At 39.3% G+C, this 25,147-nt stretch overlaps 6 protein-coding genes across 10 annotated transcripts; 2 read left to right on the plus strand and 4 right to left on the minus strand.

Moving 5' to 3' along the window:
- Window positions 1-2,361: 2,361 nt before the first annotated feature.
- Window positions 2,362-3,150, minus strand: LOC110611708. The gene has a single exon (XM_021752093.1). The coding sequence runs from the start codon at window positions 3,148-3,150 to the stop codon at window positions 2,362-2,364; it is 789 nt and encodes a 262-aa protein (XP_021607785.1).
- A 2,081-nt stretch (window positions 3,151-5,231) lies between these two features.
- Window positions 5,232-6,386, plus strand: LOC110611709 (protection of telomeres protein 1a-like). Its single transcript, XM_021752094.2, has 3 exons — window positions 5,232-5,361; window positions 5,823-5,982; window positions 6,078-6,386. The coding sequence occupies exons 1-3, from the start codon at window positions 5,354-5,356 to the stop codon at window positions 6,261-6,263; spliced, it is 354 nt and encodes a 117-aa protein (XP_021607786.1). The 5' UTR covers window positions 5,232-5,353; the 3' UTR covers window positions 6,264-6,386.
- A 470-nt stretch (window positions 6,387-6,856) lies between these two features.
- Window positions 6,857-9,262, plus strand: LOC110611875 (tRNA pseudouridine synthase A 1). Its single transcript, XM_021752411.2, has 6 exons — window positions 6,857-7,087; window positions 7,168-7,288; window positions 7,938-8,077; window positions 8,157-8,519; window positions 8,709-8,771; window positions 8,900-9,262. Exons 1-6 carry the CDS (start codon window positions 7,010-7,012, stop codon window positions 9,137-9,139), a joined length of 1,005 nt encoding a protein of 334 aa, XP_021608103.1. The 5' UTR covers window positions 6,857-7,009; the 3' UTR covers window positions 9,140-9,262.
- Window positions 9,263-9,747: 485 nt separating this feature from the next.
- Window positions 9,748-12,628, minus strand: LOC110611874 (protein TRIGALACTOSYLDIACYLGLYCEROL 4, chloroplastic). Its single transcript, XM_021752409.2, has 5 exons — window positions 12,099-12,628; window positions 11,716-11,962; window positions 11,279-11,633; window positions 10,522-10,859; window positions 9,748-10,007 (listed from the first exon to the last, which is right to left on the minus strand). Exons 1-5 carry the CDS (start codon window positions 12,374-12,376, stop codon window positions 9,813-9,815), a joined length of 1,413 nt encoding a protein of 470 aa, XP_021608101.1. The 5' UTR covers window positions 12,377-12,628; the 3' UTR covers window positions 9,748-9,812.
- A 384-nt stretch (window positions 12,629-13,012) lies between these two features.
- Window positions 13,013-17,730, minus strand: LOC110611876 (G-protein coupled receptor 1). Its single transcript, XM_021752412.2, has 9 exons — window positions 17,315-17,730; window positions 16,719-16,750; window positions 16,442-16,611; window positions 16,129-16,223; window positions 15,658-15,759; window positions 15,515-15,571; window positions 14,968-15,111; window positions 14,230-14,300; window positions 13,013-13,615 (listed from the first exon to the last, which is right to left on the minus strand). Exons 1-9 carry the CDS (start codon window positions 17,492-17,494, stop codon window positions 13,510-13,512), a joined length of 957 nt encoding a protein of 318 aa, XP_021608104.1. The 5' UTR covers window positions 17,495-17,730; the 3' UTR covers window positions 13,013-13,509.
- Window positions 17,731-18,324: 594 nt separating this feature from the next.
- On the minus strand, window positions 18,325-24,968 carry LOC110611344 (5'-nucleotidase domain-containing protein 4). 5 transcript variants are annotated; one of them, XM_021751609.2, is made up of 16 exons: window positions 24,390-24,968; window positions 24,187-24,284; window positions 23,200-23,319; window positions 22,917-23,122; window positions 22,525-22,624; window positions 21,969-22,040; window positions 21,836-21,883; window positions 21,674-21,751; window positions 21,482-21,601; window positions 21,034-21,139; window positions 20,490-20,653; window positions 19,892-20,044; window positions 19,347-19,477; window positions 18,854-18,916; window positions 18,653-18,658; window positions 18,325-18,548 (listed from the first exon to the last, which is right to left on the minus strand). In XM_021751609.2, the coding sequence occupies exons 1-16, from the start codon at window positions 24,685-24,687 to the stop codon at window positions 18,443-18,445; spliced, it is 1,869 nt and encodes a 622-aa protein (XP_021607301.1). In that variant the 5' UTR covers window positions 24,688-24,968; the 3' UTR covers window positions 18,325-18,442. The 5 variants fall into 5 exon arrangements, with proteins under 5 accessions (XP_021607301.1, XP_021607300.1, XP_021607299.1 ...); XM_021751608.1 differs by having other exon boundaries at window positions 18,653-18,731; window positions 19,910-20,044; window positions 24,390-24,967; XM_021751607.1 differs by having other exon boundaries at window positions 18,653-18,731; window positions 24,390-24,967.
- Window positions 24,969-25,147: the final 179 nt, after the last annotated feature.

Genomic DNA, 25,147 nt, shown 5'->3' on the forward strand with positions numbered 1-25,147 from the left:
CATGACTCTACTCCTGCTGACCTCCTGGTCAACCCTGTACCTGCAAACCTGGGGGGTAAGGGAGAGGGGTGAGCTACAAAGCCCAGTGAGCAGAATAAATGAACATTCAATTTAAATTTCGTGCTTTCATGAAATGCAACACAGCACAAACAAATCACATCAAGGATGGACTTGTCACCAATAGTCCTCTACATAGTCCAATCGTACCAGGGGCGTAGAATGGGCCTCACTGGTCTTTCTCTTAACATAACATAACATAACATAACATAACATTCCATAGTGTCAAGGGCGTAGAATGGGCCTCACTGGTCTTTCTCTTAACATAGTGCCAGGGGCGTAGAATGGGCCTCACTGACTATCCATACCGTATCATCATCATACCATAACATACGAGGACTAAAGGATCATTCAACATCCATCCACATCATCATCAAGTTATGCAATGCAACATATTCATGAATTCTAATGCAAACAACCTAGTATATCTCATGGCATACGTGATGCATGTATCATGCTCAAAATTTATTTATTTGCTTTGAAACGTAAAGAGTTATTCCACTCACCTCTGGCTGAAGCTCTAATGACTCTGAAGTAGCTATCTCACTGCTAGGGTCCTCGGTTCCTCGGGTCCGAACCTACACCGGTGGACTCAAATGAGGTACTAAGCAAGGACTAACATAACTCTAAACTACTCCCCAAAAATCCCCTAAAACATCTTAGAACAACTATAGAAATCATGCAAAGGAAGGCTGAACAGGGCACTTTCGGCGGCAGGTTCGGCGGCCGAAAGTCCCTCCAGAGCCGAAAGTCATGCACCTTCGGCGGCACTTTGGGCTGCCGAAGGTTTCCTCCAGAGACGAAACTCATGCATGTTCAGCGGCACCTTCGGCGGCCGAAACTCCCTTCCAGAGCCAAAAGTCCACTTTCGGGGGCAGGGTTCGGCAGCCAAAAGTTGGCCTCCACAGGCAGGTTCGGCGGCCGAAAGTCCCTTCGGCTGCCGAACCTGAGTACTCCCAAGGGGCAGAAACTCAGCTCCAACATGTACAAATGCCTCCCAAACTTTCAAACATGCATCCAACCCTCTCAAATCAGGCATACACACATACATCAACACATAGGGGTCTCCAACTAACCTAAACCCCAACAAAAACACAAACTAAGCAACTCAGCAACCTATATTGTCCAAAACTCACATAAAAACCTAACAATGATCAACTAACCTAAACATGCATTTCTACCCCATGAATCCTCTTAAAACTTGTTTAAACATAGAATGAGCTAAAGATCGACTCTTACCTCTTGAAGATCGAGAGAGAGTGTGACCTAACTTGGAGACTTGGGGAGGATGGGTTCCTGAGGTCTCCAAGCTTCACAACTTCGATCTAAGCTTGAAATCTTCAAAAACCAAGTGAAAACTCATAAGAAAATCATGAAGATTTGAAGGAAGAAGCTCAAATTTGATGAGGGACGGCGAAGAACTCACCTTGGCCGAAAACAGGGAGAAAAGCTCACCCGTTCGGACATGGGGACCCCTTTATAGGTGGCTGGCCAGGCCACTTTCGGGGGCCTAACGTGCCTCTGCATGCATGCCATGCTCGGCGGCTGAACCTGGACTTCCCTCTCTCTTGCCTTCGGGGGCCTAAAGCACTCCCGAAATGCATGCATGTTCGGCAGCCGAACTTGAGGTTCGGCGGCCGAACCTGGGTCTTCCTCCAAGGTTATTTTCATACAAAACTCATTTCCTTTCTTGCTTAAAACCATAAAATCCATTAAAATATTTTATGAAAACATGGTTTTACCCTTTTAGAGGTTTTCGACATCCGAGATTCCACCGGTCGGTAGGAATTCCGATACTGGAGTCTAGCCGGGTATTACACATTCTATATTTGCCATTGGCTTTTTTGACTAATACAGAATTTGCTAGTCATTGAGAGTACATCACTTCCCTGATAAACCCTGCCTCCTCTAGCTTTTGCACCTCCTCCTTGGTGGCCTGCTGTTTCTCTCTTCCCACCACCCTCTTCTTTTGTTTCACCAGCCTGGCTTCCGGGAGAATGTTCAGTTTGTGAGTCCTCACCTTTGGGTCTATCCCGGGCATTTCAGACGACTTCCAGGTGAAGCTTGACGCATGACCTCGGATCAAGGCCATTACTTCAGTTTTTGTTCCTCAGTTAGGCTAGCGTTAAGGCTGAAAACCTTGTCTATCTCTACTTCTGATAGGGGAAAGGTTTCCAGCTCTCCAACCGACTTTGTTCTGGCCTCTTTCTTCTCATCTTGGACCTCCAGGACCTCTGAGTCAAACTTTTCCCCTGCCGAGCTCGGCTCTGATACCGTGGCTAGGTACACTGCTCTCGCCTCTTCCTAACTTCCTCTGACTATTCCCACCCCTGCTTCTGTCGGGAACTTCATGGCCAAGTACCTTATGCTGGTTACAACTTCAAAGTCATACATCACTGGCCTTCCCAGTATTGCATTGTAGTTTAGGGGAAGCTTCACCACCAGGAACACTGCGTAGTGCGTCCGAGCCAAAGGTGCTTCTCCGAGAGTGAGAGCCAGCTTCACCTTTCCTTCTATAGGTACCGGGACTCCTCCGATCCCCTCCACCGGGGCCTGATCCCGAACCAGCTGTTCTTCAGGGATTCTCATTTGTTGGAAGATCCTGTATGGCAACAAGTTCATCTTGCTACCATTATCGACGAGAACCTTCCTGACTCGGTAGTTGTGGACCTCGATAACAAGAGCGTCATCGTGAGGCATCTGAACGCCTTGCGCATCCTCCGGAGAGAAGGAGATGGTCATTGGAGAATGTTCAACTACCTGCATGACCTCGGCACTGCTGCCCTCCCCATCTCGGCCTCTCTTCTTTCCTCTTCGGCTCATCCGACCTCCAGTTCCCCCTACGATCATGTTGATGGTTCCACTGGAGCCATCGTTCACCGGTCCTGCTCCCGCCCTCTGGGGTCTCTCTGCTGTAGGGTTCGGCTGAGGCCTTTCTTCCTCTGGTTTTTTCACGAAATTTCTGAGGTGTCCCCTCTTTATCAACCTCTCAATTTCGCTGATCAGCTGATAGCAGTTGGTGGTGTCATAGCCGTGTGTACGATGATACTGACAGTATTTGTCAGGATCCCGCTGGCTCGCCTCGGCCCTCATTGGTTTCGGCCATTAGAGGAACTCTTTATTCTGGACTGCCATGAGCACTTCGACTCTGGAGGCGTTGAGTGGTGTTAGGTTCTCTGAAACCTGCAGGGGGAATGTTCTTTGTTCTGGAACCCGAGGGGGGAGGGGTCCTTGATCCCTTCGGTCCTAGGACCGTCTGTACGGCTCAGGTCTTTTGTTTTGCTTTTTATCATGCCTCTCCGGCCTCCTTTCTTCCGGGGCTTTTCCCCTGTCTACTGACTCCTTAGCAAATCTGCTTGTTACCAAGGCATCATCCTGCCTTATGTACTTCTCTGCCCTCTTCATCAATTCTGCCAGCGAGGTGGGAGGCTTCCTACTCAGTGAGCCAAAGAACTCTGGGGAGGTCGTCCCCTTCTGTATGGCCTCCACCGCTCTGCCCTCGTCCAGCTCGGGGATTTGCAAAGCCTCCGTATTAAAACGGGCGACATACTCCCTTAAAGACTCATTTCTCCTCTGCCTGACTGTCTCCAGGTAGCTCGTCTTTCTGTCCGCTGGTACTCCGACGATGAACCGGCTGATGAAGATATTGGCCAAATCTCCAAAACTTCTGATACTTCCAGCCTCTAGACTGTTAAACCACGCCCGTGCCGGTCCCGTGAGCATCGTGGGGAATACCTTGCACATCAAGGCATCCGATAGAGTCTGCAGCTCCATGAAAGTCTTATAGTTAAGGACATGCTCTCTTGGGTTTCCGATTCCATCATAGGCTGCTATGGGTGGCATCATAAACTTCTTGGGGATGGTCTCCTGCTGCACCCATTTCGAGAAAGGTAAAGAGATGGGCAAGAGAGTCTGGTTGTGATCCTTCGCCCCCAACTCAGCCAGGAGCTGCTCCTTCATTTTCTGCAGCTTCTGATCCTCACCCTCTTCTTCTTGCCTGGGTCGCTTCTCCAGGCGATATTCTTCTTCTTGCTCTTCATATTCTGTCCTCCGAGTTGTCCTGGCAGAGTAACTTTCTACCTCATCATGTTCTATCAACTCCCTTACCCTTCTTCCCCGGATTCTAGCCTCCGGCTCTTCCTCTTCACCTGGCCTCCTCCCCCTTTCTCCGGTTTCTCTGTTGTTTGTTTGAGGGTGGTTAAAGGTAGGCTAGGGTTTATTGGTGCGGGGTTCTTCTACCACAGGCGACATATTCAGCGGGGTATTGAGGCCCCTCTGCTGCATAATCTGCCCCAGCCAATGAGCAGTGTTTTGTAGTTGGAGGGCTATGGCTTAGAGGTCTTGGTTAGATAGGGTGTTTCCAGGCATATTCCCTGCCAAGCTCGGCGAGGGATTGAAAGGGATTGGTGGTTGGTTGTTGGGAGTTGTGGGACTGGAAAAAGAGAACTGTTGCCCCTTCTGGGCGGAGTTCAGGTCATTGGGGGTGTTGACGATATTGTTTTCGTTATGGTTAGCCATTGTGGATCTTAGTGGGTTTTGTACGAGTGGAACTCCGGCGATGAAAAGATCTCCTTCGTTCCCACAGACGGCACCAATTGATGATCTGAGATCCAGAAAATAGGGCTTTACAATGGTTGAGTAAGCTTGGTTTGAGAGGAGGTTACTCCTCTCCTTTTATTCTTTTTCTTAGTCTGTCAGTGACGTGTAATGGCTTCATTGCCATTGGGTCACCTGTCTCTGCCATACGGATACGGTCGTATGAAAATATCAGACATCTGCTCCATGCGTAACGATCATTTAATTCTCCCTTCTAGCACGCGGGTTAACCGAGCAATTTGAGACTGGGTCAGTGATCCTCACTTTGCTAGGCTTCCAGGCCGGGTTCGGGAAGAGAAGGTTGGGTCCTGAGAGAAGCCCGACCTCAAGGACGAATGGGCCGGGTCTTCTCATGTGCGAGATTCCGCGGGTTCTGGACCGGCTGTGTCAATGTGGGTTCGACCCCTTACCAGGGTAACCAAACCCAACGGTCATTAAAGGTAAACATGATAGGTATTGTTATAGAGTTTTCTCTCCCTAGAAAGAGCTGTGTAACAGGTAATATTTTTAATAAAAATTTCCATTTTGTTTTTCCTTTTCCCCTCGAATTGATTGGTCGTTTTTTTTTTTTTTTTTGTGTTCATATTGAAGATTGTGGATCATTCGCGACAGAGCCCGGAGTTATCTGTAAATATTTTCACCGAGAAAGTGGGGCATCTTCCCGTCGTAAAATCTCATAGCGACTTGATTGTCCTTCATAATGTCCTGGTACTTATTGTTCAAATCACTACTTCTTAACTGGTAGCTTAATGCGATAACTTTTCTCTGTCTTTTTCTTTGGCTTGATCTTGTTGTTCTTATTTTGATCATTCTGTATCTATAACATAATTTTGAAAGGAATGCATAAACTTCCATTTCTTGTTTATCTTATTTGGCTTTTTTTTTTTTTTTGTGGGCTCAGTGATAGCCTATAAGGAGATGGACAACGTTCAATTTGTGACGTTGATGGATATTCTTTCATTTGAAGAGGTTCTCAGGCAATTTTTGTTGTTGGGTTTTCTTTATGTTCTAAACTTTAACAATAACTATATTATTTGGAATCTATAAACAATTGGGGATTTTGGAATCATTTTCCTGTTTTGAGTAGCAATATGATTTGATGCACTTGTTTCCTTAAGATAGTTGAAATTGCCTTGATATTAGTTCTGAATTTTAACTGTTATTTACAGGATAACGCCAATATATTTTTGTGTTGTTCGTGTGGTAGCAATCCATCCCCTTCAAGCTGAAGATGTATATTCATGTAATGAGAGGGGTGAAAGTGAGATGAGATTGACACTGGAGGACCCAACTGCAAGAATTCATGCCCATTTATTAGGGGAAGCGTTGGTATATCAGCATCTGCTTGAAACTTTCATACCATGTGAATGATATAAAATAGTTTGTTAATTAATCGAGATGTGTGGTCTGTGGAATGATCTCAGGTGGAATTTTTCAATGGTTTTCCTCCGGATTTGCTGCATGCCAAAATGAAGAAATTACTTGGAGTAGCAGAACATGAAAATTTGACAGAGATATCCACCACTGATAAAGTGTTGTATAGATACAAGGGATGTTGCTGGGAACACACGTTATTACATTTGTTTTACCAGGCTGATCTAGTATTCTAGGGGTTGGGTTTGTGTTCATAGGAGGAGGTTGTTCTTGTATGTTTGATTTGGTTGTGGTACTTTTGTCATAAGAAGTGCTTGCTTGATGATGATCACAGTAAATAGCATAGTAGTTTCGTCTCTGAAGTTTTGGAAAAGAAAAAAAGAAGTTTGTAATGTAGCATGTTTCAGCTAATTAGCCCAAAAGGGAAACAAGAAGTGGTTGCAGCAAAAAGGAAGCTGCTTGCTTGAATTACCAGAAAGTGGAGAGGGAAGAGCTCCCTCCCATTCGCATTTCTAAACAACTAACTAAGCATTTGGCAGCGGAATGCGATTATTTTATCATTTGAAATTACATTCAAGGACAATTGATTGTCATTTTATAACTCTAGGTCAACTAAGAGACATATTATAAAATAGTGAATGCATTTTAGCCTTCAGACCTCTTGTTTTACAGAATTAAATTTAAATTTTAATTATTAATTACTTTTTAATTGTCAATTTGGAAACCAGATCAACCTATATTCCCGAGTTCAATTTGAATCTGGGGACTAAGGAGAGAGGCCTTTTGCTTTTGGGCTGTACTTTGTTTTGCTAGTCATTTCCCGAACGACAGTCGTTTTCTAGTATTTTCATTTTTTCATTTTTAGGTTTTTGGAAGTCAAAACGATATGTATCTTCCTCTGCGTTTTCCCGTTCCCCCTTCTTCATTTCATTTCATCCCCTAGAACTCTGTTCCAACTTCAAAAAGAAGGGTTGATGTGGAGATGATAACTTTTGGGATTTTGAGCCTATCCTCTTCTCTACATCCAAGTTTGAGTGTTTCTTCATCCAATAATATCTTGGTAAGGATACTCCCACACTTTCCCCAGACACATGCATGGTGGCGAAGCTGATAAGCTTTGTTCTTAACCCATTATAACAGGATGTGGGAAATGGAAATGGAAGTGGTTGCACCGATGAGGCTATACAGACTGCCAAAAACTCAACCCTTGATGGGTTTAAATGGCGTTTGGTTATAGCATACGATGGCACTCGTTACGCAGGTAAGGTTCCTCTCTTGCTATTGATTGCCGCTCATTTCTCCCATTTTTCTTCATATTCTTTTTCCTTTTTCTTTATGGAGTTCTTCAAGGCATTAAGTTTATCATGTTCCTGAAAATTAGGGCTAGCTTCATTATAAATTGATCAAAAGGAACAAATTAACCCTTTTATCTAGTTGTTTCTCGAAGTGGAAAAGTTTCGGATTTTAGCAATCAATTTGAAAACTCTACTTTCTTTGACATACCTGTTGCTACATCTCACGATTTCAGCTCAGCTTACTATCCGAATTTATATTAGAAGCATGCTCATCAAGGCCTAGCGTAAAAGTTTTTTCTTTCTAGACTTCGTCAAATCTGCTAACTCTATACTTTTGGCTAGTCAATGCTGCTTTATGAAATCTGCTAAACTTTGTGTTCATTTGTGTTATGACGAGGTAGGTGTTCTTGTTTCATGTAGGGATCTATGCTACTTCTATCTAAAAATCCCCAAACTTTAGCGTTGGAGGCTTCTTTTATCTAATGGGAATGCCTTGAGACTGTTAATATCTTGAACTTCAAGCTTCAAATGCATACAAAGTCCTTGTCATTGTCACTCGTCAGAACTTTGTTAACTTTGTTAAAGTTGTGCTATCTCTGTTATTTATATTATCAGGTTGGCAATTTCAGCAATCCCCTCCAACTATACAGTGCAGTATGGAAAAAGCCTTGGTGCGAGTGACAAAGCTAGAAAGGAAGGATCTTCTTTTAGTTGGTGCAAGTAGGACGGATACTGGAGTTCATGCCTGGGGCCAGGTCTGATTTTCTTACTCTTTTGAGGATTTGACAAGCATTAGTGGACAAGAAACAAACTCACTGTCAGTTAAGGTTTCAGGTGGCACATTTTGTTACACCTTTCAATTATGACTGCTTGGATAGAATTCATGCAGCCCTCAACGGTCTCCTTCCTCCAGATATCCGAGTAAGAGAAATTAGCCCTGCAGTCTCTGAATTCCATGCTCGATTTTCGGCAAAGAGCAAGGTCTATCAATACAAGATATATAATGACACCATTATGGATCCATTTCATCGCCACTATGCATACCACATTGCTTATAAGCTCAATGTTGATTCCATGAGACAAGCTGCAAAACATTTTATAGGAAAGCATGATTTCTCTGCTTTTGTCAATGCATCTCGCAATGATCGAGTGCCTGATCCAGTGAAGACAATTTTTCGTCTTGATGTCATTGAAATGGTAATAGAGCTTCCTCCTAAAGATTGCTGGTTTCTCTTATTAGAACTTATTTCTGGCTTGATGCTTGAGCTGTCATAGATTGCCTGTACCTTTTTGTTAATTAAGTTGTATATGGATAAAGAATTTAAAACTGATTACTCAATTATGGAGTAAGGAAAAAACTGAGTATTCAATTGTATGTACTGTTAGGGAGCTCTACTACAGCTAGAAGTTGAAGGCACGGGCTTCTTGTATAGACAAGTGCGGAACATGGTAAATGAAATTTAATTTTCTGCTACTAGCCAAGTGATAATGACCTTGCTTGATACAACAAAATCTTGTCAAACATTTGGATGGTTAGTGGAAGGCGTGAGCAAATTCTGTGTCCTCCACTTTTGCAGGTTGCTTTGCTAATTCAAATTGGGAAGGAAGCAATGCCTCCTGAAATTGTCCCTATGATTTTGGCAACTCGTGATCGCAAGGAGCTGGCTAAATACACCTTGCCTGCCCCACCTCATGGGCTGAGCCTTGTAGCTGTCAAGTATAACGAAGATCACCTTCGGCTTCCCCCAGATGGAAGCCCCAGAATTAGCGTTGGTAGGCATAGGAGCGTGACGAAATGTAAGCTTCCTTTGTATTAACCTATGCCTCATTCCAAATGAGAGGAACCCTTAAATCGTCCAGCACAGCTGAATGTGTTGATGAAGTTCTTAGTTGAAATCAATTCTTGCTTTTTCAGAAAGGCTATAAATTTTGACATATGACCAAATTGAAGATCACATCATCTTTCATCTTGGATGAAAAACTAATTGCCATTTGCATCCCGTCAAAAGGGGCCTGTTTTGGCCTTGCTCTAATGTGAATCCATGCCCATATGGGTTATCAGACATTCATCTCTTAAGCAGCTGGCTGTACAAAGTATATGGCATGATTTGATTCGAATGCTAAAATTGATCTGACCATGATGACATAGGGATTACATATCTGTTGAATGCTTTGACTTTCGCTTTAAATCGACCGAGAATATATAGGCCGTCACTGATAGGTTGTTCTAGGTGATTTATTTCCTTGCGTTGTCACAGGAAACTACAACTCTACAAACCATTTCCTTCTCCCAAAAAGCAACTTATCTCATATTTCTACTGCACTTTCTTTTTGCTTGAGGTATCAAACGTCCAATCCACTCAAATGATGTACAAATACAAGAAGTAAATTTATGAAAATCTGAATGCAAAAAAAAAAAAAAAAATTCAGGAACAAAAGGCATCTCTATAATGAATCAAGAAAAGGGAATCTATAGACATCCATAATTTACTACTCAAAAAACCTAAGTTCCAGCATAAATTCTTGTTGCTTTGGGGAATACCAAGCGATAGCTTTCACTGAACCAAGGGCCTGCAATGCATACTCCATGGCAAACACTGGATCATGCGTTCGCAAATGCCAATCTTTGTTCTTCCAATCAATTACAATTCCAGAATCAACTCTGAAACTGAAAGGTCCAGCAATCTGCAGTGAGGTACATGAGAAAATCTTATATATTGCTTTCCGAAATTGTGACATGTATAAATGTCTTTAACATTAAAAAGCATGTAAAACTTTTCATAAGCTATCGAGTTTAAAGCATATCTCTTTTAAATCCTTTTCTCCTTCTGAACAATTCTTAATATTTTGTTGAAATAACTAATTTCTTTCACAATCAAAGTGTGGCATCGGAACTTGGAATCAAAAGCCAGAAATGTTCTCAGCAACAACTGGGCGCAGCTCAATAAGTTAAGGGATTACTAATTATGCAAGCCAAACACAAAAGATTGCCAAATAAAACAAACCAATTTCACACTTCCTAATATAACCAGTGGGTTCAAGGTTAACTTAACATACTGTAAATGACAGAAAATAATAATAATAAATTTGTTGTAACAACTTCATTGCTTTATATTTCTGTCTGTTTATATGATACACCTTAGACATGAAAACATCTGGTAAAGGTAAACATAAGAGATCATATGCAAGATGCATGTACCTGCTGTTGAAGAGAAATGGTTGCATTGGGGCAAATTTCCCTAACTGCTTCCACGGAAGGCTGTTTAGAATTGAAAAAATCTTGTGCTAATTTTGCGGCACCAGAAAGAAACTTGGACCCAGAAGGAAAATCCAAATGAACATGAAATCGAGTAAGATCTAGAAAAAGTCTTTGGAAGTTTCCATGCTGAGCTGTAAATGAAACAGATGAAAATATATCAGCCAGTAATGCAGATTTTACTCCAGGAGTATGAAGATATAAGCCTTTAAATCCTTGAGGATCATCCACTTCTTGTGACCTAACTGAGTTATCTCCAAGGCAGGCTGTCATAGCGGCACCTGCATGTATTCAAGTGTTAGCAAGGATTGAAGATAAATATTTCATATGAACAAGAAGTGTTTAATAATCGATAACAAAATAATTATCAGGGTAGCAGCTATCAATTTTATAGCATATGTCCAAGGCATGAAGCTGCATTTGACTTCATTAATAGACGTGTGCAGAACTTGTACATGCATTTGTTCCCAAACGCACATTCACATTTCCAATGATGCAATTTGGAGTTTCTAATTTAATTGTGGTCCACCAGAAGGTCACTTGCAAGGTAGATTAAATGCAATTTGATAATTATGAACTAAATGAATGAGCGAACGGCTAAACTTCACAGCAACAACCTAGAGCCATCTTCCTTCATCTTGATTGGACCATTACTAGTTTACAGAAATTCTTTCCAAAGTTAAAGAGGCTGCATCATTACCAATGATCCCTGATGCAGAAATGTGAGGATTTGAAAGAAACAGATCAAATGGTTGCACCGTCTTCAACTTCTGAGCTTTGCTTCTCCAAATATCTACATTTTTCTTAAGGGAAAAAGCACTTTTCACGGAGAAACCAGGAAGCAGTGCAGCAGGAACTTCCAGGGTATGACCACCTTCAAACAGCTTTGGGGAGCCCCTATTATAATGCGTGCACAAATGGTAACTGGCCCCGGAGTCAGAAGCAATGGAAGCGAGGTCTAAGGCCATGGAAAAAGGTACATCCCAATAGTTACCGGACTTGTCAACAAAAAGTCCAGGAGAAACTGCTTCCAGTGTTAAATTGTGATTCAGGAGCTACATAGGAATAACAACAGCAATAATAATATTTTTCAAGAAAATCGAGTGCCAGAATAAAAAGGTTAAAAACGACACATGCCTTGTGATGAAGGATAGCCTTCTTACGCATTGTCCTACTATGACCGTAAGTGTCAAGGCTGAAGAGGAGCGTATCATCAGGAGTTAATAAGAGCTCTGAACAGAAACCAAGAGCGTATAGGGATTTATCACGAAGATGTCTACAAATGGTATGGAGGCGGGAAGAGTCTGAGGAGCGTAAAGCGCCACTCTCATTAATAGATGACACAAACTTTTGCAAATTGAATTGACCAAGCAATGTACCAAACCTGCATTAACTTTAAAACCCTATGAGCCCTAATAAAGCAAATCAAAGATTGCCCTTTCTCTCAATTTCAATTGAATTCCTTTATTATTCAAATAAACATGATTATAAACCCAGACGCCCCCAAAAAAAAAGGTTACCAATTTTGATTGAACATTGGGATTGCGAGGACCCTTTGGAGAGAGAAACCCCCTCCTCCATGTGCAGGTGTCGCAGGCGAATACGAAGGGATAAAGGGAGCGGACATGAAACGCTGGAAGAAATGGATCTGCTTTGACCTCGACAGTTTTGTGCCTCTCGAAAGTCCGAGTGGAAGCGGGTCTCCAGGTACCGCCCGAGCTTCTCCTTCCAGAGTTACGGGTGTGGATACGTCTAGCTCCCAAAAGCCTCCGTCCATTGCCCATCTTATCTTCTTCATTGTCGTCTTCAACTTCTCTGTAATCCTTTGTGGTCAATAAAGAAACTAGAACTCTAGAGCAGCATACACAGGCCAGGTGACCACTGCTGGGAGCGTTTTGGCTTCGACTGCTTGAAAATTTAATTTAGCCAGTGACGGAAATGGAGAGAAACGATGACTTTTTATTCAGCTGGAAGATGGCGACGGCTACGAGGAGGTTGGAGCGCCCATAGACATTTTGCCATAAAGATAATCCACTCGTTTCCACCCATAGTATTAACGTTTTTTTGTCTATTTATTTTATAAAAAAATTAAAATGCCGTATTATTAGTGACTTATATAAGGTATTTTAATATTTTTTAAATATTAATGTTTAATTGGATTGAAAGGTGTAATTTATAATGTACTTTTTTTATTTAAAAAAGGAAACGTTTAAATCATGATTCTTGTTATACCTCAAGGATTGAATTATAAATTACCCTGTTATTAGTCCATTTACTTTTAAAAGAATAATACCACAACCAAATCATTTTACTTTCACACTTTTTCTTTTTTAAAATTGTTAAAAGAAACAACCTCACGCTAGTTCAATGGCCCTACTTTCGCATTGCATTTTAAGAGAGAGGAGAGGACACTGTGAAAGAAAAAGCAGATGTATACATCATTAACTCACATCCATTTCTTCCATTCTGAGCAAAATAATTGATGATATCATTACACAATAATAATTTTCCGTAATCCACTAGAAGTGATGCCTTCATAGGAACAGAAAAACATATCATACACAATAGTAACAAAGGGGCAAGAACCTTATCCCCAAATCCAAAGTGCAAGTCAATTTTTTTAAAAAAGATATTTCTAATCAACAACAATTGTCCGCGCCTAATGACTAATTGATGCAATTTCATGTTACTGCCCTCAGTTTTCCTGTCCTCCTCCACCTTCATGTAATACAACTCCAGGAAAAGATGGTTATGGATATCACAATCAAATCTACCTTAACAAAAGGATCAGTTGTACCTGCTTTCCTGAAACAAGGAAAATAAGAATTTGATGGACTTTGCACAAAGGTGAGAAGCAAATCTGAGAGCGAGCAGACACCGGCAAGATGTTTGAATTCCCAGTCAAAATGAGCAGGCGAAGTCTCCAAGCTGTTATTGCTGATCTTGAATTTTCAAGGAAACTAGTTCACTCTCTTGCCCTTGATTTCTGAATTTTAAACTATTAGGGAACCATCTTCTCAGCCTATCTGGCCAGACCCTAGAAAAGAAATGCAAACGTCAAACAATTAGCATAGGTGTACTTTAAGAATCAATAAGAATAAAATAAAGCTTGTTTATTTTTTCTTTTCTAGATTAGAGAAAAAGAACAAACGAAGATCTTTGCCCACGGAAGATGAAACTTGCACTGTCTCCAAGTCATGTATTCATTAAAACTATCACATTTCACTTTTGACAACGTCATCAGCATTGTATTTGATTAAACAAGTTAGAATTTGGGGAGTTATATTGCAACTACCACTGTGGGAACTAAGCTGAAGGGAGTTAAATCTCTGTTTCCTCCCTCTAACAACAATCAAGAAAAGGAAGTGGACTCACATAATGCAATTTGTCTTTCTCTTTGCTAGGCTGCCTATCTCAATAAACAAGTGATATTTTATCAATAAATAACTTGCAAGCAACTTTTAACATATTTTGCGCATCAATAGCTGTAGACTTAGGAGTATAACATGACAAGTTTAATGGATAGGGAGGTTACATTATGGAATACAGAATTCCAATATATATTATTAAGCAGACACTACGCAGACCTCACAACTAATAACTTAAAACTTTATTGAGATGTAATAAGAAGATTAGTTTTCCATGACTTACAGATCCAATCTTTCATATATAGCCCGACGCACAGAAGAGTTCAAACCATATGCTATTGAGTTGAAAAGACCCTGAAACATAAGAAAAATAGAGCAAATCAATGTGCACTTTATGAACTTAAAATCATAAAGCAATCCATTATAGAGACAACACTATATCAGTCATGTTGTAAAATCTTTCCATTTCTCAGGAGTTCCTATCTTTGTATATAGAGTTATCTTAGTCCATGTCATCACTTCTGAACCAGTAGTCGCATATTAGAGGGCCGGAAGTGCAGAATTTTCAGCAGCCATGTAAACTAGAAACCTAGACTAATAATAAACTTGCCCTCTAGGATGTCCATATCCTGACTGCATAGAATCCTTTTATTCTAAAAAATTTTTTAGCAAATTATCTACTCTCCACCAGCAATATGAAAAGGTATAGCAATGTATATCCCTTGTTAGAAATCTGACCAGAAGATAAAATAATAACACTATCCAAATTGATTAATTATTTCCATGGGAGAAATTTCGTAGAACTAGTGTCATTTGCCAAATGCAGAAACAAGTAAAAAATAAAACTTTTACTGACCCTGTTCCTTTACAATCAAGATAAATAGCATTTGGATAGTTGGATCTGTAAAATATTCGTCAAAGTGTGGTCAACCAATGTAACCATAAAGATTGTAACCACTTGCTATGATATGGCACGAAAGACGTGATAAGAAGAGAATATGTTAATGGTCATTGGAATTACCATCAGAGCAGCAGTTCCAACATCAAGAACTGAGAGCCAAAGGATATTGTGGCCTGGTGCAACAAAATCATGAATGCGGTTGATTGTGCCAAAAGCCCATGATCCTATCAGGATAAGTGGATAGTATCCCCACCGGTTCAAAGCCTATGCAAATAAAGAAATCAGTGGAATGCTGCTAAGAGGAAACTAGTTTTGCTTTACCTGTGATTTAGTCTTCATAAATGAATAAGAACATCTTTGAAATAAGGGTAAAAAATAGAGGGAGAATCACAAGGATGATGGAGGTAAATTGAAAAAAAGAAAAGAAAAGAAAAGAAGATACAACTTTTTGATTTTCAAGAACTAAGGCTTTATCAGGGATGTTAGTAGAACAACTTCACAGGTGAAAGGAAAAGGAAAATTCTGAAATAGGAGTTGCATTTCCCAATAAAGTAAAGAAAGATAATAAGCATGAACATCTACTGGAATAATATATGACATCCAATCTCCTGTTCATATTTTACAATTGTGAAAACTATAATCGAAGAATTAGTTGTAAGAAACATACCTTCATGTCTGGCCTTGCATCAAATTGATATGCCCGGTCTGACATGCCAACTGCCATCTGAAATTTCTGACAGTGGTGTAAGTATTGCCTCAACATGTACACAGTCAAACAGGGGAAAGAAAAGATCAGAGTTCTGTACATACACGTGTTGCATTATTTAGCATGCGTATGACCTGAAAGTATGTAAATCCATTGTAAAGTATTGCACCCCATAGCGGTGCATAAAATGTTATAAAGTGAATTGCCTGCATATGTAGATGTAGATAGATAAGCATGACTAACTCATCAGAGAATAAATAAAGAAAACTGAAATTTTGAAGAAATTCATTCTTCTATCATGGGAGCTTCTAATATCCACAGGTATCAACAGGTTTTCTAGCACACAATAAATTGGTTTGAACATGGAAAAGATACAAGTATGTCTTGCAGCTTCACTTTTCTGAAGTCTGAGAGCTTTAACCACAAAATGACTTTAACAATTGAAGCTACATAATAGAACCATAAACATAACATGAAAACCAACTAATTAAAAGCAACTAAATTGCAAGGAATCCCTGGGCACTCTTTCAAAATAAAAGTACAAACACAAGCACTGGAAAATATCATGTACTTGCCTTTCTTGTTCTCCCTATTTCTGCCCAACACCATGCACCTAAATGTCCATGATTATTACCAATGGACCGTATTACAGTCATAACCAATGAAGTTCCTGCAGGAAGTGGTCAAACTCTACATCAGCTTCCATAACTTGACGAAAATAAAAGGCTAATGATATGGAGGTCCAAACATATTTGCAATACTCAAGCCACAGCAGGATACATTTCATGCAGGCATCAAGTGCATCAAGTATAAATGGTTTCTTATTGAGACCAAAGGTTCATATGACATAGGATCTCGTTAAACTATTGTGGCATAATAAATACATACCCCAAACATACAAATGAAACAAGGCCTCCAAGTCTTCAACATCTGTTTTATGTTTAACAACAGTACGATGAAGAGTAAAAGCAATAGTCGTGGTCCACAAGAAAGATGCTACACAGAAGAAATGTGTGCTGTAGCCCTGAGCAATGCAAAAGAATCCTTTGGACGGATCCCTGCTTACAACAAAAGTTTTTTATGCACAAGGAACTGACTTTGATAATATAGAAGGGGAGAAAAAGAACAAGAAACAGGATTATTAAGCTCTATGAAAGAGGCATACCCAACTATACTAAAGAAACTGCAAAGCATGTCCTGCACCCAAGAAAACGTAACAAGTTTTTACAATTCAAAATCTGTTAAGCAAGAATGCGAGAAAGACAATAATTAGAATCATATTATCATAAACAGAACAAGTATCTGCAACACATACGAGGTAATACGGTAATGGAGGGCACTAGCTCCAATTATCAAGATGCTAGAATGGAAAACCTAACTTGGTTGGATATAGCATCACAATTTTGAAACTAGTAAATAATGCATTCAGTAAATTTGATTGAACTAGTACCCAAAACCAAACAGAGGGTCCAAAATTCAATTGAAAATGTATAAGATTTGCAGGTAGTTAATTCATAGAGAAGTTTACATATATTATACCCTAGATCGAAATCCACAAGATAGCAAGTGAACTAGTAGGGACTATAACAGCAAGGTGAAGATCCACTTGCTAAACAGTTGGAAAAACATTTGCCAATAAAGCAGACGTTATTTTGACAAGTAAATACTGATCATAGGATGAAATCAACCATGTTAAAAGATGAAGATGGAACACTTAGATCCAAAGTGTGGCAGCGAGAGTAAGGGAGAGAGAAAGCATACGGAGAGGGCGAGATTGAATACAAGCTTGAAGGAGAACTTGCGTAGCTCTTTGAAGAGGACATAGCATAGAACTATGAAGCTGGATCCTACAAATGAAAGACTAGACGCTCCTGCGTTCACAGACGTAAGAATCTGCCGATCGTGAGCCGTGAGGTTACCGGCGACAAGCACCGTCGCCATTCTCGATCTGTAAGTTTCTGATAAATACTATAGTAGGCAGTTGGCCACTAAATTAGTAATTCGCGGGAAGACGGAGAAGTGAGCAACGAAAATCCACAGGAAGAAAGAAGGTAAACTCGCTGGCGCCTGGTCAGGGGTCACAATGGAAGAACCGCACCAAATCAATGAAAGATTGCACCGAATTCAACTTTAATTTCTCTGTTAAAAAAAAAAAAAAAATCAATCTGAATATTCCATGTCCATACTAAATTAAAATTAGAACGAGAATCAGCATTATCTTTTATTATAAGTATACATTCATATTTTAAAATATATATTATAATTAAAAATTATATAATTTAAGCAAGAATTCAAAAGATATGATATGATGTGTGTTAATAATCAACTTCAAAATTTAACTGATTATTATTCATGAAAATAAATAATAAGTAAAATAATTTTAAGATTCAGAACTCGAATAATCGAATCCAAATTAAGATAATCTTACAGGACGAGTTTTGGTTTTCATATGCATGATAGATCCTTGGTAAGGAGACATGATTAAGGAAGAAGCTTAAATGTACACATCTTTTTATTTATTTTATTTCAATTAACTCACAGTTCAAACACATTGAAATAAACCCTCTCTTCTCTCCATATGTATATTATAAAAAGTCAAATTCACTGTGGACATGAAAATTTAGCTTTCTCCACACAGCTAGTGTAAACGAGTTGAGACTCGGGATAATAGATTATTACTTACATTACATAATTGGAAATTTATCAAGTAATCCTATCCCCCGTTTTGAATCACTCGTGAAAGCTTGGCTTTCTTCCAAATGGTCACCGAGTTAGAAAAGAAAATGGAAGTTTTTCATTCTCATCACAGGTTTATACAAGTATTTACCAACATCATGCGATTTTTGCACAATCATTCGCCCCAAAATGTTTATCAATTACATGATATGATTAAATATGACTGTAGCAATTGTAAGCATCACAATGGAAATTGCTCCTCCTCCGCATGACTCCCATGCTGTGACTGGTAGTGTGAATATGAATCATGAGCCAGCGTCTGCAAAACCCAACAAAATGCTCCATCATTTCCGTCATCTATCCAAATGCTGATACATATATCAGCACCAAAAGGTTATCGAGAATGACAGTCTGCCACATTACCTGTTCCTGTGAGTTGAAATACATAAATGGTGTATAGTTTAGGAAATTTGAGACCCTAGAGGTATATATATCTGCATACCTGCCATTGCCCAAAAAACACAAATACACATTTAAACTTTGGAGATTAAAGACATTAAATGCAATTAAACAAATCTGAGTATTGTATGATTTAATGTTGGATTAACGGGCAAAAACACCTACTTCTCAATTTGTCTCATCAAGTGGCTTTTGTCCCACAGACCTGCACGCGAAAGAAACCCCCACCTAATGGAATAAGACAACAGCAGGTTAACTTGATGCTCAAATGTGTCTTCAAAGAATTGAAGTTATGAAGCAAAATGATCCATTCAATTTCAGGTAATGCCTGATGCAGAACTCTGGTTAAAGATTTTACTTACAGTAATTTAGAAAATGGTTATGTTGCATTATTTTGGTTATTTTAGCGATTTAGCGTAACTGAATTTCTTACTAGGGTTAGGGCTATTTTATCATCCTCTATATTTATGATTCTCTTTCATGGTTCTTCATCAATGCTAAAGTCATCTGAGAAGATGCTGGGTAACCAACCTATACTTGTCCAAAGACGACCAAAATCCAGTAAAGAAACTGGAACTAAACCATAACATTATTTGAGACATGAATCGAGTTTACCTAGGGTAACTGCCACAATGCAAAATCTTGTTCCAAGTCTTACCTTCTGTTGAAAAGTTCTCCATCTGCTTCTAGCATGGGAGCAATCTTTTCATCCAGCCTTTGCATGACAATTAATAGCTTTTGGATGCTTTCTGTGAGTTCTTGATCATCCATGTTAGTCGCAGCAAGGGTCTGAAGGAAACAGGAGAAGCTAATGATCAAAGTGCGCAAACAGATAGTAGGGTCCATGCTTAGGCACAGGGCATTTTATTGTTCCTTGGTGCTTCAAGCTGACAAATATATAACTTAGGTAAACAATATCAATCAACTTATAAACATAGACATAAGCAATAGTTAGGTCCTATGCTAAAACTCCACCTTTTTGCTAGCAGCAGCACATTGTTAGTGCAAGAAACTTCTAAACACATCTAACACATGACAATGCTACACGAACTATAACAGACATCACACAGCCAGAAAACTACGAGGATAGAATCACAGAATGCAATTACAAGAATGAGAAAGCTATTAGACACACAAATACATATGCAGACATATATAGGTGGGTCTGTGTGTTTTTTTTGGGGAGGGTGGTGGGGAGTTTACACATAAAACAAAGCTCACTTGAGCAGGACGCTCTTTATTTCGCCTTTGCAGAGCAAGCCGAAGTTGGTTAAAAAGATCCCCTACAACCTCCTTTTGATTAATAAGTTCGACCAGTGCAGCTCGATGATCCCGACTACGAATCAAAGCAGTGTACTGCAATTCAGAATTTAATGCACAAATAAGAAAACATGGTTATAATTTAATTAGTCTGGACTATCAAAACTGTCATGCATAAGACAAATTTATAGAATAAAAATCTTTATTATTTCAAACACAGGAAATTTAGTCCATGTGTTACTAACAATGATAAAAAAAAAATTTTTTTTGAGCAAAAAAGTGTAGTTTAACATAATAACTCAAGGAATAAACTGTGATATATTTCAAAATATCAATGTTATCATTAAATAAAAAATTTGCCAATTTTTAAAATAAAAAAAGAATAATATTTGTTGCACAAAAAAGATAGTTGAGGATGGGCTCTGGAAAATACTGCTTCTAGCAGATTTCACAATTCTATTAATACTTGTGAGTGAATTTTAATGGAAGTCTGAACTCTAATGCATGTACAAACATATAAAGAAAGACTTAATTTCCTGACCTCTTCTTCCAATTCTCGACAAATCAATGCTGTTCGCCATCGTAGATGGACTTTTGACTGACTGACATCAGTGTAAATATGATCACCAACATACAATATTTCATCTCCATGTATATTTAAGGAGTTCTCAACCATCTGAGCACTTCCACCTGAGTACAAACCTCCTGCAGAAGAAAACGAACACTTAAAGTCATAAAATTTCATGAAAAATGGGTCATCAACTTGTATGGTAAATTTCTTTGAATTTCAACCAAAGATATGAGATGGCAAATTGAAGGCACAGGATCAATTACTCCATGCTACAGTGTTTTAAGGAATGGAATCATGGCTAGTTTGTAATTCCTTCTCTTTTTTCTAGGATGCTACTTCTTTGAGGCCAAAATGAAGTAATAGCTTTTTTTTAATTTTTTTTTTTCCGAGTAGATTGCTGAATCATGCTCCGCCAACAACAAATAGAATGGGTAGGGGTATGCCACATAATCAAATGAGAAGATCAAAATTATAAGAGGCATGAAAAAGAGCACAAATATAAAGCATACATCACCTGTACAAGCTTTGAAACATGGGCGCATCAGACCCTCACCTGTCACCACCTCATAGAGTGGGTGTGACATTTGAAAGAACTCTGGCTTCCTTGCTGAAACTATCACCTATAGGAGCCAAGGACAATAATAAATCACAACACAAAGGCATACACAATGTGAAGGCATAACTTACAGCCGGTTAAAGGAAACCAAATATGCCATCAAAATCAAGGCAACTCCTTTGATCTAGGTGAAATTAAAAGAGGCAACTGCTTAATGGTTAAAGAAACGAGGCTCCAAGTTTCAGGTATACTAAAACGAAAGAATGGTGCCCTGATGTCTTAACACCAATATGGTGATATTTACAATCATTTCCAGGAGCAAAGATTAGAGGTTATTCAGTTAAATAGCCAAATTACTGTGAGGCAGCTTGAGATGCAGTCGAATAGCCAAATGAGCTCCACTTACCATGTCAAATAGGTCGCGCCAGCTCATATCATTTGGGAGGAATCTGTTAAAGGAATGCTTCATCATCTTGTCTGTGTAATGATAATCAGAGTTTGTAATAAGCAGAAGCTTTTTACCAGCCTGTCACCATAAAATCTTAACATCAATAAAATAACATCACAATTATGCGATATTACAAATCAATTGCGGTACCTCCTTTTGATCTAAAAGTGCTAAAGGCAATTCTGGATCCGGTTCCACAAACAATTCAGGCTTTGACATTATCTCACTCTGTGAGGGAGGGATTGATCAGTACATTATTTTGAATGGAACTCTTATTCACACACGAAATAAAACTCTCCTGGATAAAGTTACCTTAAGCTGACCTTCTACGTGTGCCCGAAATAGAGCCTTCCCAACAGCCTGAAAACCATATCAAGAGCCAAAAGATAACAAATATAATTAAACTCAAAATTGTTCTTTTAATAAAATAATCTGCAGAGCATGCCTTGTAAAGTCCTTTATAATCAAGTGGACCAAGTTCAGCTGCTATAGCTCCTTCATCCAATCGGTCGACCATCTAAGAGTGGAACCAGAAGGAAGTGCAACAGATTAAAATGCTTTTCAGTCTATGGGAGAAAATGAAAAGTAGCAGAATTAACATTGTTATAATTAAATGGTTTCACACAAAAGATGGAGATCACAACAATAACACAATGCTCACGACATTAGGAAAAAAAAAAAAAGAGGATTTCCCCAATAAGCCTTAAGACGCATGCATTTTGCAAACAATGTGAAATTTTGTTGAAGGAAAAAGGAAAAAGTATGATGCAATTTCACGCAGCAGTAGGAGCTTAAACATCTTAATATTTTTGGCTAGTAAATAAGATGATGGAACACATAGAACATTGAAATGCTAACAATATCAACAATGTTCTCCTTAAAATGAAAAACATACTCTTGTCACAATAGAAAGCATGACGCTAAGCAGCCTAACACAAGCAATGATGACACTGATTGTTACCATATTTTACAACTTGTAGCTGATACTATGCATAGCCTACCTGCATGTAAGCCACAGCTTCTGAAACGGAGAACAATGTATTCAAGAACACCCATCGACTCTCCTTACGCAGGTCTACCAGTTCTCTTCCATACACCTCACTTCCATGCACATAAAGTTAAACACCACCACGGAAAATATTACTCCAGTTTTGCTACATATAGCATATAAGATAGAAATTCTGACAAAACTAAGAAGACCCAATCATTCATTGCATTATTATGTCATGCATCTAACACAAATTTTTGCATGAGCATAGATGTGTTCAGTTCATTCTCTTGCTTGTTCATCAATCAAATATTGAACCCACCATTGCCACAGGACAGGCAAGCGAGATGCCCTCTAGATGATTATCAATAAACAAAATGAAGAGATTCATAATTCAATCCACACCTGACAGCTTGAGTAGACAGCATTTTTGTGCCATGCATAGCTCTCTTTACATAACCAAATCGATCTGCTTTAACCAAATTGCCTCTCTCTTTGTCTATGACAAGACCCCTAATTACCAAGTCAGGATCAAAGGCAAGTCCATCAACCGGGAAACCCATGTTTTCTAGATTATCCATGCAGTAATCATAAGCCCGCCCTTCCCAAGCCTGTGATTGTGTAAATCATTACTCTCATTAATTTTTATTAACGAGTAATTTAATATAAATTATGAACGGATATCTACCATAACATTGTAATGTATCAAAGTGTAGTCCATGTCATATCCAATGGCACTGATCGACCGAAGATTCAAAGTACGGCTACAAAATATACCACGAGGTGAATTCCTTGCTGAAAAAGGACTCTGCAAATTAATCATAGATGTTGTCATAACAGAGAGAATAGCATTGCTATGTTTTGAACCAAATAAGTAGGAAACATTTAAGCATTTTAGGCAAATAAAAAGTGGTGGCTCCTCACTAGTACATCACCTCATGCAGCTGTGGAGAGGTTAAGAAAAACACGCTCATATGAGCACTAACTTTCTGGCTATTGATTATGTATGAGATGGGCAGAAGTATTCATTTTTATTAAATAAACACATCCCAATGCATAATCAATGGCTAAAAGCTAATACTCATAAAGTGCTTTATACTCATATAAGTACGTGCTTTCTTTAGCTTCACCCATGCAACTGACATCAGAACCACAATAGAAAGTAGGAAACTTTGAAGTCTTAAAAGTGCAAATTGTCTTATCCATTTCAATACGCAAAGCTTGTATAAGTACACGTCAGTAGCTTACAAATGGCTGATAAACAGCTTCCAGTGAATCATATTTAAAATGTGTGCGCAACCAATGTTACAAAAAAGGGAATAAATAAGAATAAGGTTACTGTGAAAAAGAAAAAATATATAGAAAATAAAAATAAGAAATGATGACGATTTCACAGATAATCTTCTAAGTCTGGAGCACACTGCATAACCAGTGCTACGATTTGCATAAGGGTTCGCTATTTGAAACCCATATAGTAGTTTAGCCATCTCCTGTATTGCAGGAACCAGGAAGTAACTTGAAAGAACTAATAAAACTCGAACAGTGGACACATCTCATCCAGACGATCATCGCCTAAAAACAAAGTGCAACTAATACAGCTGCATTATGCAACTTGAATGTGCAAAAATAGAAAAGAAAGGCAACAAAAGTGGAAAGAAGGATGGGCTCACAGCACCAGTATGCCTAAGTCTCTAAGCAAGTCCTCAGCTTCTTGAGCTTTCAACCTAGCGACCTCCTCAATTGGACCTTCTAAAGTTATCTGCGGATTGATCCCTATGAGGCAAGGAAAGATCAACAGGAATAGTAATTAAAAACGGAAAACCAGCTAATAATAGCTTAATGAATAATTTACAAGTAGCAATAGCAACAGTAGGCTACCAATAGAATCAAGATGATCATAGTTGAGATTCAAATCCCCTTTGGTGCTCTGTCCCAAATAATCAAACTCGTATTTATTGGACGAAGTAACCGAAAACACTTGTTCTCCAACGGTGGAGGGGGACTTTGAACCGAGGGTGCACCGACACATTGACAAAGGAGGTCGGAAGCTGATATGAGAAATGGGTCCAAGCGGAAGAGAATAATTGGTTGGAGCAGCCATTAGAAGGCCACCAAAGGTCTCTCTATGGATGAAGGAGAAGGATCCTTTGCCAAAAAGCTCTGCTACCATGTGCATATTGGCTTCGCGCTCTGGGTGTGTAATTATCACGTGCTTGCAGCTTCTGGTAGGAACAAAAATATCTATAGCGATTCTTAATTATAAAGGAAGGGGATGAGAAAGTGAAAGTGAAACATATCTTTGGCTGAGATATATGAAGGGAGAAAAAAAAAACAGGATTTTGTGGATGACTCTCTTGCACTTTCACTTTTCTTTAGATGTTTGTCTCTGTCAGTTTGTGTGGTATCCGTATGAGCAGGAGGTAAACCCTAGTCATCAACGGACAATCCCCTTCCCAATTCCATAAAGGCACACGGCTACAAGTCTATGATATCAAAATGGGCTTTAGCTAACAACAGCAGAGCATGAGAGCCCATCTCCTTGTTCCACTTGAGCCTGTAAATGCAATTGCAGGGCCCAATTGTTTCCAACTCAAACTGTAATGCTTCACAGTTGCATGGGATTTTTTGTTTTGTTC

The sequence above is a fragment of the Manihot esculenta genome, chromosome 3 (genome assembly GCF_001659605.2).
Source record: "Manihot esculenta cultivar AM560-2 chromosome 3, M.esculenta_v8, whole genome shotgun sequence".
Taxonomy (NCBI): domain Eukaryota; kingdom Viridiplantae; phylum Streptophyta; class Magnoliopsida; order Malpighiales; family Euphorbiaceae; genus Manihot; species Manihot esculenta.

Bases quoted from the DNA above. Each gene is read 5' to 3' on its own strand.
- LOC110611875 (XM_021752411.2), top strand. From the start codon at position 7,010: ATGATAACTTTTGGGATTTTGAGCCTATCCTCTTCTCTACATCCAAGT. The intron at 7,088-7,167 runs GTAAGGATACTC...CCATTATAACAG, and splicing joins CTTCATCCAATAATATCTTG to GATGTGGGAAATGGAAATGG. The intron at 8,078-8,156 runs GTCTGATTTTCT...TTAAGGTTTCAG, and splicing joins GAGTTCATGCCTGGGGCCAG to GTGGCACATTTTGTTACACC.
- LOC110611708 (XM_021752093.1), bottom strand. From the start codon at position 3,150: ATGAGGGCCGAGGCGAGCCAGCGGGATCCTGACAAATACTGTCAGTAT.
- LOC110611874 (XM_021752409.2), bottom strand. From the start codon at position 12,376: ATGAAGAAGATAAGATGGGCAATGGACGGAGGCTTTTGGGAGCTAGAC. The intron at 11,963-12,098 runs GTAACCTTTTTT...AAGTTAATGCAG, and splicing joins CCAATGTTCAATCAAAATTG to GTTTGGTACATTGCTTGGTC. The intron at 10,860-11,278 runs GTAATGATGCAG...GAATACATGCAG, and splicing joins TTCTGCATCAGGGATCATTG to GTGCCGCTATGACAGCCTGC.
- LOC110611709 (XM_021752094.2), top strand. The intron at 5,983-6,077 runs GTATATCAGCAT...GAATGATCTCAG, and splicing joins ATTTATTAGGGGAAGCGTTG to GTGGAATTTTTCAATGGTTT.
- LOC110611344 (XM_021751607.1), bottom strand. From the start codon at position 24,687: ATGCACATGGTAGCAGAGCTTTTTGGCAAAGGATCCTTCTCCTTCATC. The intron at 23,320-24,186 runs GTGCTGTGAGCC...ATTAATTTGCAG, and splicing joins TTAGAGACTTAGGCATACTG to AGTCCTTTTTCAGCAAGGAA. The intron at 21,884-21,968 runs GCATGCTCTGCA...TATGGTTTTCAG, and splicing joins ATTATAAAGGACTTTACAAG to GCTGTTGGGAAGGCTCTATT.
- LOC110611876 (XM_021752412.2), bottom strand. From the start codon at position 17,494: ATGGCGACGGTGCTTGTCGCCGGTAACCTCACGGCTCACGATCGGCAG. The intron at 16,612-16,718 runs GTATGCCTCTTT...TGTTGTAAGCAG, and splicing joins AGTTTCTTTAGTATAGTTGG to GGATCCGTCCAAAGGATTCT. The intron at 15,572-15,657 runs GTATGTACAGAA...CAGAAATTTCAG, and splicing joins TGCTAAATAATGCAACACGT to ATGGCAGTTGGCATGTCAGA.